Source organism: Portunus trituberculatus, chromosome 4 (genome assembly GCF_017591435.1).
Source record: "Portunus trituberculatus isolate SZX2019 chromosome 4, ASM1759143v1, whole genome shotgun sequence".
NCBI classification, from domain to species: Eukaryota; Metazoa; Arthropoda; class Malacostraca; order Decapoda; family Portunidae; genus Portunus; species Portunus trituberculatus.
This window is the reverse complement of record NC_059258.1, coordinates 4,600,071-4,615,070: the sequence shown is the minus strand read 5'-3', so window position 1 is coordinate 4,615,070 and position 15,000 is coordinate 4,600,071. Positions and strand designations below refer to the sequence as shown.

Sequence of the window (15,000 nt, the reverse complement as noted above, 5' to 3'; positions counted from 1 at the left end):
TATATTTTTTTTTCATTATTTAGGTTTAGTTTAGTATATTTTCTTTTTTACGTCAACATTTCAATTTTGTAACTTCTTTTTATGAAGTTTTAAGGTTCTGAATGATTCCTTTGCTTTATTTACGCACTAATACTTTCCTTTGACCTTTGTGGTGCTCATTATTTCACTCGACTTTGTTTCAGTACATTTTGAGGCGAGTATTCAACTTTTTGTATATCACTATTATTGATATTCAAACACTTACCTCCACTACTAACTTGTCATGTCTTCTTCTGATTTTTTTTTTTTTTTCATTCAGCTTAAAAAATTTCGTAACACAACCAGTATTTATTATTTGTTTTAACCCTTTAGTACTGGAACGCATTTTTACCATGAGATTTGCGTACCATTAGACCATTTTATTGACATTAGGAAGAGTCTATGGAGGTCAGGAGATTAATGGCCACAGTCTTCACTATTTTAAGCCCTTCCATACTGGGACACATTTTTACCATGAGATTTGCGTACCATTAGACCATTTTATTGACATTAGGAAGGGTCTATGGAGGTCAGGAGATTAATGGCCACAGTCTTCACTATTTTAACCCCTTCAGTACTGGGACACATTTTTACCATGAGATTTCTGTACCATTAGACCATTTTATTGACATTAGGAAGGGTCTGTGGAGGTCAGGAAATTAATAGCCACAGTCTTCACTATTTTAATCCCCCACATGAGTTTCTGAAGCTGTATAGAATCACAAAACAGTAAGCAGAATGAATAGGGAAGCGTGTCCTGGTACTGAAAGGGTTAAGCAGTGATGTCAGCAGGCAACATTTACTCCCCAATAAACAGCAGGCGTGTGTAGGCGTTGGTAATCCTAAAAAGGGCTGCCTACTTTCTCACTTTCACTTCATAATTTTGCCCAGTTAACATTTGTACAGCCACGAGAAACACGCCACACTCTCATTATTGTTTAGTTCATTAGCATAGCCTTTCGTTCAGTTTGTCCTTTGGTTTCATTTAGTAGTGTTCACGAGGAGATTCAATAGTTTCTTTATGTTTAGTTCGTTAGCATAGCATTTCGTTCAGTCAGTCCAGTGTTTTCACATCTTAGTGTTCCCAGGATACAGTTTAGCTTTGAAGAAATATGAAACTACAGAAAACACGTAATTTTTTTTTTTTTTTTATTTTATTTCACATTTCCCGACCTCTTTATTTTCCTCTTCCTCTTTATTCTCAGTCGTCTTCATTTTTTTGGATCGCAGACACACCCTTCCTCTTCCTCTTCCTCTTCCTCTTAACCTCTTATGTTGATCAGATAAAAAAAATAGAGAATTATTACACCCACCGTTAATAGTCGATTTGTCTGTCTATTTCCACCTCCACCTCTCCTCCACCACCTCACCACCTCCTCACCACCACCACCACCACCACCACACCACCCCAAAACTCCACCGTCACCACTCGTCGGTCGTCAATCCGCCTTGCAATCGTCCGTTCTGGTAAATGCGGATACATCTTTCCTGGTCGACACCCCCACCACCTCCACTACACCCTTCATGGTTGGTGATGACGCTGTATTCACCCGCACCCTCCCAACACCCCAAAACACCCCCACCACACTGTAAACTCAAGCTGTGTGGCTGTTTCTTCTCCCCACCCCATTAAAAACTTTCCCCGCCTTTTGAGAACGTTTTTTGCATGAGCTGTGAACCCTAAACACGTTATAATGTTACACTCGACGCTCAAGCTCCTCCCACGCTCCTCTCACGCTCCTCTCACCTCTTCCCATCCTCTTCCTTATCCTCCATTTACTATATAGTGCTCATTTCTTCCCATCACCCCCTCACGCCGCCCCAATGTGATTTAACACCCCCTCACCAAACAACGCGGCTCCCAGAAGACTGATGAACCCGCGTTTTTTTTTTAACCTGCTGCCATTTTAAGACTATGAGAGGTGCATTTAATTAACCACAAGTGCAAGTTTCCCTGGGTCTCGCGCGCCGCTGGGGACTCGCTGCTTGCGCTGTATCACCCATGGGGGACGTTCAGGGGGGTTTGTGTGCCTTCCTCTCTCGCTCTGACCTTCAAGACGCCGGGAAAGTCAGTACCTCTTTGTTTTTTTCGTGTTTTGATTGATGTAAGAGGAGAAAGTCGTAAGTTTATTTCCGTTTTACAATGGCTACTCTGCTTATCAAGATACAAAATAGTGACTTACAATGAAATGCAGACTCAGAAACCTATCAGTGGACTTCATCAAATTTCTACAGAGGACGTGAACTTTGTAATAATCTAAAGTACTAATTTACGATAAAGACTTAAAGAAATTACACCCCACTTAGTTACCAGTCCCCGTGCAGGTCCGAGAGGTAGCCAAAATACAGGGATGTCTTGAAACCTTCCTCTTCAACGAGTTTAGATTGACAGAAAAGATGTCAGGAAAAAATAGATAAGATAAAGAATTAGGAAATGGGCGAGGTTACATAAAATTAACGGACGCCAGATTGAAGACACACCGATCGACATAACTTCATTCACAACACAATAAAAAGCAGTTTGATGATTATTGGCCGCCGTGGTACAGTGGAACCATGCGTGCTTTGGGCTCCGACGGGTCTCCAAGCGCACGGGTTCGAATCCTGTCCACGGTCCGAGTGTAGGTTGGGCTTCCTCACTCGGGGCAACGGTTTCCTAGCGGGTGGGCTTTGAGATAGGAGGTACCACAAGTGAGTCGTGGGTCGGGTGTCGGGAGTTCTGAGTAAGTTGTGAATGTAAGTCGTGAGTTCTGATTGAGTCGTGGGTCGTGAGTCGTGAGTTCTGATTGAGTCGTGGGTCGTGAGTCGTGAATTCTGAATGAACCTGAGTCGTGAATTCTAAGTGAATCGTGAGTAAGTCGTGAGTCGTGAGTTCTTAGTGAATAAATCGTGAGTTCTGAGTCGTGAGTGGTGGGAAAAATCACGCTTATTGGCCTGTGAGTTCTGAGTGAGTGGTGGTAAAACATTGAATGAGTGTGGCCTTCCTTTTCTGCTCCTTCACTGAGTCTCTGAATGCGAGTGTTGTTGGTTTGTGTTTAATTAGTCAGGATGTCTCTTCTTCTTCTTCTTCGTCTCCTTCTTCTTTTCTTTTTTTCTTCTTTTTCTTCTTCTTCTTCTTCTTTTTCTTTTTCTTCGTCTTCGTCTTTATCTTTTTTCTTCTTCTTTTTCTTCTTCGTCTTTATCTTTTTTCTTCTTTTTCTTGTTGGTCTTCGTCTTGCTCTTGTTCTTCTCCTCCTCCTCCTCCTCCTCCTCCTCCTCCTCCTCCTCCTCCTCCTCCTCCTCCTCCTCCTCCTCCTCTCTCTCTCTTCTTCTTCTTCTTCTTCTTCTTCTTCTTCTTCTTCTCCTCTCTACTACTTCTTCTGCCACTACCTACTACTACTACTACTACTACTACTACTACTACTACTACTACTACTACTACTACTACTACTACTTAATGGAACAAGAGAAGAAACAGAGCGAAGTGTTTACATAGGTGAATGAAAACTCTACGGGTCTCGTCACGCTGATTTCATTTACCGCCTGCGTTGTTGTTGCTTACCGAGATACATAAACACTAAGCTTTATCCATTGAAAAAGTTAGGGATTAGTAATTTTTCTCGTGTTGTTTCAAAATTAGTGGGAATATTAATGTGACCACAATTTGTAAACGTTTTCTGAGCTTAATCGAGGAAAAATATTGAGAGTGAAAAAGTTGATGTTATTTATTGTTTGTTTGGAGTTTGTATGAAATGAGAGGAAGAAAAATAGGAAAACAAGAGTGGGCTACGAACGTAAAGAATATATCCACTATTTATGATGATTTTTTTCTTTTTCGGCTTAATCGAGTAGAAATATTGATAGTAAAAAAAAAAAAAAAAGATCTTGATTGTTTATTAGAAGTTTGTATGAATGAGAGGAAGAAGAGGAAGAAAATAAAACTGAACTACGAACGTAAAGAATATGTCCACTATTCATAATTTCTTTTTTTTTTTTTTTTTTTTTTTTTGCTCTTAATCAAGGAGAAATATTGAATGAAAGTAAAAAAAAATAATGTAGCTTATTATTTATCTAGAATCTTCATGAATGGATACAAAGAAAAGGAAGAATATAATAGCGACTACGAACGTAAAGAATATGACCACAATTCATAAGCAGAGGTCTGGTTCACCTTAACTAGAAATATTGAAAGTAAATAAAAGAAAAAAAATTATGTATTGGAAGAAAAGGAAGAAAATAAAAGCAGAATACGAACTTAAAAGAATAAATTAGGCTTAAAAACACAAAATAACATAAAATTAGGTAAAATAGAAGAAAAGGAAGAAAAAAATGCAGAATACGAACCTAAAACAATAAATTATGCTAAAAAAACACAAAAATAACATAAAAAAACAATAAATTATGCTAAAAAAACACAAAAATAACATAAAAAATAGATAAAAATAGGAGAAAATGAAAAAAAATGCAGAATAAGAACTTAAAACAATAAATTATGCTAAAAAACACAAAACAACATAAAGAAATAGAAAAAAAAAGCATCTTTACGAGAAAAAAACAAACTAGACCACAACACAAACAGGAAGATAGAAAAATAGACACAATGGAAGAAGGAAAACAAAAATACAGCAAGCGATATATGCGTTAGCCTTGCAATGCCACAATAGACGCACCGCAGGGAAATAAAAATAATAACTAGATACACAACAAAGAAAAATAAAAGGGAAAAGGTAAAGAATATAGGGAAAGAATTGTTATGTCCACGAGCAGCTCAACAAAGATAGAAAGTGAGAGAGGGAGAAAAAGAGAGAGAAAATAATGTCAGCCAATCTCCTTGCAATAATAATCTCCACGAATCCAAGAAAGAGGAGGAGGAGGAGGAGGAGGAGGAGGAGGAGGAGGAGGAGGAGGAGGAGGAGGAAGAGAAGGAGGAGGAGGAGGAGGAAAAGGTGGAGGAGGAGAAATGTTTGTATGTACACCCACTCTCTCGAAGCAAAGAGAGAGAGAGAGAGAGAGAGAGAGAGAGAGATTATATATATATGTATATCCACACATGGGCAAGAATTATGTGGGAAGAAGAAGGAAAAGAAGCAAAAATATAAGAGAAAGAAAGAAAAACTAATTCCGTACAGAGAGAGAGAGAGAGAGAGAGAGAGAGAGAGAGAGAGAGAGAGTATCAGAAGCAACACTCATTCCGTATCAATTAGTCACAAAACAAGCAAACCAAAATTAAGAAAAATATGAAAGTTTGGAATATATCGGTCATCGCGTCAGTCCTCCACTATTTCGTTCACAATTCTACGTTATATTTTCCCACAAGCGATCAGTTCGTTATATTCTGAATCTAGAGCGAATTTCCGGCGTAGTACTGATTCTAAAACGGTAATTTCCTTATATCCACTCTTTAAAGACTCTAGTTGAAGTGACGCGGGTTCTTCAAGCGTGTTTTTATGGTTCTAGTGGCAGATTAACAAGATTTCTTCGCTATTAACAGGAGAAGCAGTCTTGAGAACCAGATTAATCATAAGTGTGGTCTTGGAAAATAGTTATTGTGAAGTGGTGCGGGTTTTCCAAGCGTGTTTTGTTGGTTTTACTGGTAGATTAAGAGTGCTTCTACGTTATCAACAGGAGAAACAGTCTCGGCAATTAGGTCAATCTATGTGGTCTTGGAAAATAGTTATCGTGAAGTGGCGCGGGGTTTTTTCAAGTTTTTTTTTTTTTATGTAGTGAAGAGGGCCAAACAAGGGCAAAAAGAGAAGATTGAAAAAACAATGCCCACTAGAGTGCTGGCTCTCTAAAAAGTGGAAAAAGCGTCAGCCAAAATAAGGAACAAATGCCTTGATACCTCCCTCTTAAAGAAGACAAGTCGTAGGAATTCGGAAATGCAGATGCAGGGAGGGAGTTCCAGAGTTATGGTTCTAGTGGCAGATGAATAGTGTTTCTACGTTATTAGCAGGAGAAGCAGTCTTGAGAACCTAGTTAATCGTGTGTGTGGTCTTGGAAAATAGTTAGAGAAGTGATATGTTTTTTTTCAAGCGTGTTTTTATGGTTCAGCGGCAGATTGACAATATTTCTTTATTATTAAGAGGACAGGCAGTCTTGAGAGATCGGTCAATCATCTGTGTGGTCTTGGAAAATAGTTAGTGAAGTGATACGGTTTTTCAAGCGTGTTTTTATGGTTCTAGTGGCAGATTGACAAGATTTCTTCGTTATCAACAGGAGAAGCAGTCTTGAGAATTCAGTTAATCATCTCTGTGACCTTAGGAAATTGTGATGGTGAAGTGACACGGGTTTCCAAAGGTGTTTTTATGGTTGTAATGATAGATAAGCGGTGTTTCTACGTTATCAAGAGAAAAAACAGTCTTGGGAAACCGGTTAATCATCTCTGTGGTCTTGGAAAATTGTTATAAAACCCGTATAAAAATTCTCATAAAAGACTTTGTCACTTTACAATTATATTCCAAGGCCACAAAGATGACTAGCGGTTTCTCAAGACTTTTTCTCCTGTTAGTAACGCAAAAATCTGGTTAATTTGTCACTAGAACCGTGAAAACACACCCTGAAGAACCCGTGTCGCTTTTAATATTATTTTCTAAGGCCACAGAGATGATAAGCCGGGTTTTGAAGAGTGTTTGGCCGTATAACGATGTAGAAATCTCGTCAATCTGTCACTAGAACCATAAAAACACCCTTGAAAACCCGCGTCACTTCAGCTAGAGCCTTTGGAAAGTAGCGAAGGTGATTTGAAGTGTTTCAGAATATAAGCTAACACGAGACAGTCTTCCCGCCTCGTACCTTCCCGCCTCTCCTGTCCCCCGCGTGGTCTTCCCGTCCCTTCAAACGTCCCATCACTTCCCGTCCCATTTTTTTTCCCCATTTTCATCTTTTTTAACCATATTGATATCTTCCTTCCTCTTCCCGCCCCTCCTGTCTCACTGCCCAAATGTCCCCGTGGTCTTCCCGTCCCTTCAAACGTCCCATCACTTTTTTTCCTCTTCCCGTTCCATTTTTTTTTCCACTTTTCATATTTTTAACCTTAATGACATCTTCCCGTCCTCTTCCCGCCTCTCCTGTCTCACCGCTCGACTCTCCCCGTGGTCTTCCCGTCCCTTCAAACTTCCCTTCACTTCCTCATCACCTCCTCATCACTTCCCGTCCTTTTCTTCCTCTTCCCGTTCTGTTAACACCATTCACCTCACATCTTTAACCATCTCTTCCCGTCTCGTTAATGCACATCACGTTTCTATACCATCTCTTCCCGTCACTTTTTTTTTCATTCTTCCCGTCCTTAATCTCTATGTCACCCTTTCTCTTTCTCTTCCCGTCGCTTCTTCTCTATTCTTCCCGTTCTTAACCTCAGTAACATCTTTCTCTCCTCTTCCCGTCGTCTTTTTCCATTCTTCTCGTCCTTTTTCTCCTAAAGACCTTTCCCTTTCTCTTCCCGTTACTTCTGTTCCATTCTTCCCGTCCTTAACCTGAATGACGCCGTTTTTCCTCCTCCTGTCAATTTTTTTTTCATTCTTCACGGCCTTGACATCTTCCCGTCACTTCTTTTCTAGTCTTCCCGTCCTTTTGCTCCTGATAACCCTACCCTTTCTCTTCCCGTCACTTTTATCCCACTCTTCCCGTCCTTAACCTCAATGACAGGCTCAGTAACAGTAACATCTCTCCCTCCTTCTTCCCGCTCCCTCAAATCTCATCTTACCTAGCTCCTCCCGTCACCTCGTCTCATCAGCCAGTCTTAACGCGTCTTAACCCTATCTCATTCACTCCTCCCGCCGTCCTGTCAGCACCACACCCCCCGCAGCACCTTCCCGCCCCTCTTCCCGCCTCGCCCCAGCACTGCAACACCGTAATTGAGTCGTAGTGCTGAATCCTATTGAACCTTGCCAATTAGAGAACGTGAATCCCACAAACTTCACGTCTTTAATTAAGTTTTCATAAGCTCGTTTTCTATTTTTTTTTTTCATTTTTGTTTTCTTTTTCATTCCTTCCTTCTTTTTCCTCATCTTTTACTTCCATTTTTTTGTTTTTCTTTTTTCCTTCCTTCCTTCCTTCCTTTTTCCTTTTTTTTTTCTTCGTAGCCTCGTTTTTTTCTTTTCCTCTATTTTTTTCTTGTCTTTTCATTTCTTTTTCCATTTTCCTCATTTTTTTCCATTCTTTTATTTTTTTTTTATTTTCCTTCCTTCCTTCCTTCCCTTTTTTTAATCTTTTTCCTCATCCTTATTTCCATTTTTTTCTTTTCATTCTCTCCCTCCCTTTTCCCTTTTCCCTTTTTCCTCATCTTTTCTTCCATTTTTTTCCTTTTCATTCCCTCCTTCCCTTCATCCCTTTTTCCTTTTTCCTTATCCTCTTTTTCTTTTTTTTCCATTTCTTCCCTGTTTCCTTTTTCCTCACCATTTCTTCACATCGTTTTCTTTTTTCCCCATTTTTTTTTCATTCCCTCCTTCCCTTTTTCCTTTTTCCTCCTCCTCCTCCTCCTCCTCCTCCTCCTCCTCCTCCTCCTCCTCCTCCTCCTCCTCCTCCTTCCATTTCTCATAAGGTGATGTAGTTCGGCAGTTATTCACTCCAGTTATTAATTAATTGTTTTTATTAATTTATCTGTATTCATTTTGGTTTATTCTCATTGTTTTTTTATGTATTTTTCAAAGAGCACTTGTTTATTACGTTGTTATTATTTGGTATTTAATTATTCGGCTAAAAAAAATAATTAGGATGGGTTTCATTTTTTTTTTTTTTTTTTCATTAATTAACGTCTATTAATTAATGAGACGCGAAGAAAGATGAGTAACTGTGAATAACTGCTTTCAATACATCCAAATTAAGTGGAATTGGAAGGTAAGTTCAGTGTCATAGATCCACTTCAGCCTTTGTTGGAGCCTCTTTTTGGTGGAATTTATAGTCACTTGTAGAGTCAGATCCTCCTTATAGACGCCAAAAGGGATCATACACTCTTAAACCTACATCATAAGGGAATTGTATCCTTTTAACTGCTTTGGGTTTAGGTGTTTAATGTAGTCAGATTAGATTCTCTTCATAGACGCCAAAAGGGATCATGCACTCCTGAACCTAAATCATAAGGGAATCGTATCCTTTTAACTGCTTTGGGTTTAGGTGTTGATGATTTATCGTTACCAGAAGAGGTAAGGACTCCTAAACCTAAATTTTAATGGGTTCCGATCCTTTTAATTTGGGTTTTAGGTGTTTATCATTGCTAAAAGAGATTATAGACTACTGAACCTAAATTATAAGAGGGTTCTGATTCCTTTTACTGCTTTCGGTTCAGATGTTTATGATTGCCAAAGAGATTATAGACTCCTGAAGCTAAATTTTATTGGGTTCCGATCCTCTTAATTTGGGTTTGCTTTTTTATGATTGCCAGAAGTAATCATAGACTCCAGAACCTAAATTTTAATGGGTTCGATCCTTTTGATATGGGTTCAGGTATTTATGACTGAAGAGATTATAAGAGGGTTTCGATTCCTTTCACTGCTTTGGGTTTAGGTGTTTATGATTCACTTTAGTTTAACTGCCAAAAAGAAATCATAGACTCCTGGATGTGAAGTATAAGGGAAATGGATCCTTTTCACTAGTACAGGTTCAGGCGTTTATGATTCTCTTTAGTTTCCATAAGGACGCTTTGAACTCTATGCAGTGACTATCCGTTATTTCAGTTCAATATTCCCTCTGTTTATTTCTCAATGTCGCATCGAATCAGTGTTCTTAATGTTTCTTTAGTGTTTTCCTAATTTCCACCCCCCTACCTGGCGCCTCACCTTGACACTTAACCTGTGGACACTCGCACACCTGTGTCTCGGGCTTCTCACACTGCAGGACACACGACACAACACGCTTCCCACACTCCACAGGCCTCGACACCCGCCACTGCCCGGCCACAAACAGCAGGCTTAGATGTTGGCAGTTTTATGTATATATATCAATGGTTTATGTGTGTACAAGCCTCTCGTTTATATATATTTGTGTGTACACCTTTGATATTTATGTGTACACCTCTATTTGTGTACACCTCTATGTGTACACCTTTGATATCTGTGTGTACACCTCTTACGTATATGTGTACACGTTTTTCTATATGTGTACACCTCTACATTTACTAATATATGTGTACATTTTTCCCTCAACGGTGTATAATGTATGTTTTATTATTGCCACTCATATTCACTTGTTTCTTACCTCCATTCTCATTATACATCTTAATATTTTTTCCCTCATCCGTTAAATAGTTTTCCTTCATGTGTGTTAACTATTCATTACAAACCTGGTGTCATTCAGAGTAATGGTGTTGTGTTTCTCAAAGGCGTGCCGAGTGGCTGGTGTGTGTTGTCAGGGCGGCCAAACACGTCCAGTCATGCACACTGATGGTGAAATCATGGCTTGGTACACTAAACCTCTTCAACAAATCACCATCACATCACATCACATCGTTATCACATCACATCATCACTTCGCATCACATCATCATAACATCACTATCAAATTACATCACATCACATTACCACCATCACCATCACATTACTATAAATCACATCACATCACATCATTATCTCATCACATCATAACATTGCATCACCATCACATCACATCACATCACATCACCAATGGCGGCCAAACACATCCAGTCATGCAGACACATTGATGGTGAAGTCATGGCTTGATACAATAAACCACATCAACAAATCACCATCACATCACCAGTTTACTTATCTATTTTCATTTATTTATTCAGCTCATAAACAAGCTCACCAGTCTGTGCATATTTGGTTATTCAGTACTCAAACACTAACTTAACTTGGTGACATGAGTTTTAGATCCAGCTGTTCACCAAGAGAGCTGACTCAATACGCACATTTCACTCAGTCTTGCCAAATATATAAGTAGATAGATTAAAAGTGTGTGTGTGTGTGTGTGTGTGTGTGTGTGTGTGTGTGTGTGTGTGTGTGTGTGATCCATTTAATAACTGTATATATGTGTGTGTGCATGTATATAATTTTCACACTTAATATGCGAGGTGTCCCCCTCATAAGACGTGAAAGTTGGAGACATGAATTTCACGCTCATTTCAAACACATCTTCTTCTATGACAAAAGTTCTTATCGGTAACCATTAGCAAGTCATCACATCTACACTTGCCACCACCACCACCACCACCACCCCTTCCTCCCTTTCTCTTCTCTTCACTCTCTCTCCTTTCCTTCCTTCCTTCCTTACTTATTTGCTGACTTACTAATTTACTTGCTTCTTCCCTCTCCTTCCCTTCGTTCTTTCATTTCTTCCCTTTTTCCTTCCTTCCTCCATCCTTCCTCTCCCTCCCTCCCTCCCTCGCCATACAAGTGATCGTACTCAAAATGCTCTCAACATTCACCTCATTAACGTAAGAATATGGATCAGATTGCACAGGATAAGAATAATGCAACAATTTAGGACAGGCAAGATTTACTAGTGAAAGACGGGGGCGGTGAGAAGCAGGCCTGAATCTCTTACAAATACAAAGACATAGAGAGGAAGACAAGGCAGTTTGGAAGTAAAAAGATATCTAAAGCTCTCCTGTCTTTTATAAATGCAATGAGTTTCCAGAAAGACAGTTTTGGAAGTAAAATGCGTCATGAACTTACCTCAAGAATCAAGAAACGCAAAAGAGGAGAGAGTTTGGAAGGAAGAGAAATGAGGAGTTTGCTTCGAGGGATTTTGAAGAAAGATAAGAGGGTTTAAGAGTGAAGGGCGTTATTGTTTTACCTCATTACATTAGAATTATAAACAGAATAAGTAAGTTTTAAGAGTTTATTAGTGAAAGACATGATTAATTTGCCTCGATGCTCTTAGAAATACGTGGATTTTGAAGAAAGATAGGAGAGTTTGAGAATAAAGGATGCTATTACGTTATATCATTACTTAAAATACAAATATGATAAGTTTTAAGACAGTTTTAAGACACAAAAGACAGTTTTAAGACACAATCCTGTAAGAAATACGTTAATTTTAAAGATAGATAAGAGAGTTTGAGAGTAAAAGGACCTTAAAATTTTACCTCGTTACATCAGAAATACAAATAATAATCAGTTTCAAGACTGTTTTTTAGTGAAAGACACGATCCTTTAAGAAATATGTTAATCATGAAGAAAGATAAGAGAGTTTGAGAGTACAGGACATTATTAATTCGTCTCAATACGCTTGAAATACAAATATAGTAAGTTAGAGGTACAAATATGATCAGTTTTAAGAGTCCCTTTTTTTTTTTTTAGTGGAAGACGCGATCCTTTAAAAAATACGTCAATTGTGAAGAGAGATAAGAGAGTTTGAGAGTAAAGGACGTCATTTGTTTACCTCAATACTTTAGAAATACGAGTAGAATAAATTTTAAGACAGTTTATTAGTGAAAGACATAATTAATTTGCCTCGATCCTTTTAAGAATACATAAATTTTTAAAGAAAGAGTTTGAAAGTACAGGACGTTATTAATTCGTCTCAATACTGTAGAAATACAAATATGATAAATTAGAAATAGAGGTATGATCAGTTTTAAGACAGTTTATTAGTGAAAGACATCATTAATTTGCCTCGATCCTTTTAAAAATACACAAATGAAAAAAAAAGAGTTTGAGAGTACAGGACGTTATTAATTCACCTCATTACTTTAGAAATACAAATATGATAAATTAGAGGGACAAATATAATAAATTTTAAGGACAGTTTATTAGTGATAGATAAATGATTTGCTGCGATCCTTAGAAATACGTCGATTTTAAAGAAAGACGGAGTTTGAGAGTACAGGACGTTATTAATTCACCTCATTACTTTAGAAATACAAATATGATAAATTAGAAATAGAGGTAGAATCAATTTTAAGACAGTTTATTAGTGAAAGACATCATTAATTTGCCTCGATCCTTTTAAAAATACATACATTTTTAAAGAAAGTTTGAGAATACAGGACGTGATTAATTCGTCACAATACTTTAAAAATACAAATATTATCAGTTAGAAATACCAATATAATCATTTTTAAGACAGTTTATTAGTGAAAGAACAATTTGCGTCGACCTTCTAAAAATACAAATAGGTTAATACTTCTTATAATCTGTTGTTAGTCATTTGATAGACAGGCACAGTGGCACTTCCCGGCACTCCCTGGCACCCTCCGCCCCCACCACCACCACCACCACCACCACCACCACCACCACCACCACCATTACTCACACGTCTGACAGCAAGGATGGTTACTGTCACCACATCATCACTCACCACACACACACACACACACACACACACACACACACACACACACACACACACACACACACGAAGGTACTCTATAAAGTCACCAAGACGAAAAAAAAGTAAATAAAACTGGTGACGGTAATAATGAAACTAATAATGACAATAATGGTGAAATGAAACAAATTGACACAAAGTAAACTCACCAATTTCTTCACCAAATATTAACCAAAAAATCACACAAAATCACCAAAAATCACCAAAATCACCAAAATCACCAGAAAATCACCAAAAATCACCATAACTAAACGAAAAATAAAACATCAAACACTCACCAAAATATAAATCACCAGAAAATCAACCAAAAATCACCAAAAATACAACATACAAAAAATCACCAACAAATCACCATGACTCAGAAAATTAATAAACCATTACCAATCTCACCAAAATAATGAAATAAAAAATCACGTAAAAATCACCAAAAATTCACCAAAAAATCACCATAAATATAAAAAAATAAATAAAAACATCACCAAAAATATAAAATCACCAAAAATCACCAAAAATCACCAAAAAATCACCATAACTCAAAACAATTTAACTATCACCAAAATATCACCAAAATATCGCCATAACTTTTAAAAGAAATCAATAAAACTATCACCCAAAATCACCAAAAATCACCAAAATCACCAAAATATCACCATAACTAAAAAAATAGATAAAACCATCAAAAATCACCAAAAAATCACCAAAAATCACCAAAATATCACCATAACTAAAAAATAGATAAACCATCAAAATCACCAAAATCACCAAAATCACCAAAATATCACCATAACTAAAAAAATAGATAAACCATCAAAATCACCAAAAATCACCAAAATAACCAAAATATCATAAACTAAAAAATAGATAAACCATCAAAATCACCAAAAATCACCAAAATCACCAAAATATCACCATAACTAAAAAAATAGATAAAACATCAAAATCATCACCAAAATCACCAAAAATCACCAAAATATCACGAAAAAATAACGCCATAACTAAAAACCAAAATCACCAACCAAAATAACCAAAATCATCAAAAAAATATCACCAAAATAAAAATAACTAAAAAAAAATAGATAAACCATCAAAAATCACCAAAATATCACCAAAAATCACCAAAAATCACCAAAATATCACCATAACTAAAAAAAATAGATAAAACCATCAAAAATCACCAAAAAATCACCAAAAATCACCAAAATATCACGAAAAAATAACGCCATAACTTTAAAAAAACCAAAAATCACCAAAAATCACCAAAATATCACCAAAATAACGCCATAACTAAAAAAAAAATAGATAAAACCATCAAAAAATCACCAAAAGATCACCAAAAAAATCACCATAACTCAATAAATTTAAACCATCACCAAAAAATCACCAGACTGAAAACAAACCCTAATCTTGGCACCATTTCTTTTTGTTTACCCTTGAACCGTGGCTGGTGATGAACTTGGTGACTTGGTGACTTGGTGAGCAGAAGACATCGATCACCAAGAAGACTCCAACAGCCACAGACAACCACATTCCGCATAACATGAACAAGAGGGACATCATCAGGGCCACAGACTTCAATTATCTGATGGTGCTCGGAAAGGGATCATTTGGCAAGGTGCTGCTCGCTGAGAGAAAGGTGAGTGCTGGTGATGTGCTGGTGATTGTGTGGTGTTGTGGTGTGGTTGTGGTGTGGTGGTGTGTTTTGGTGTGTTGTGGTGT

General features: G+C 37.5%; 1 protein-coding gene across 1 annotated transcript in view; it reads left to right on the top strand.

Annotated features, from left to right (window-relative positions):
* The window catches only part of LOC123511918 (protein kinase C, brain isozyme-like), a 143,393-nt gene that overhangs the window by 97,151 nt on the left and 31,242 nt on the right, over nt 1-15,000 (top strand). The window contains 1 exon segment of the mRNA XM_045267999.1: nt 14,765-14,917. Within this exon segment, the coding sequence (XP_045123934.1) occupies nt 14,765-14,917 (153 nt within the window).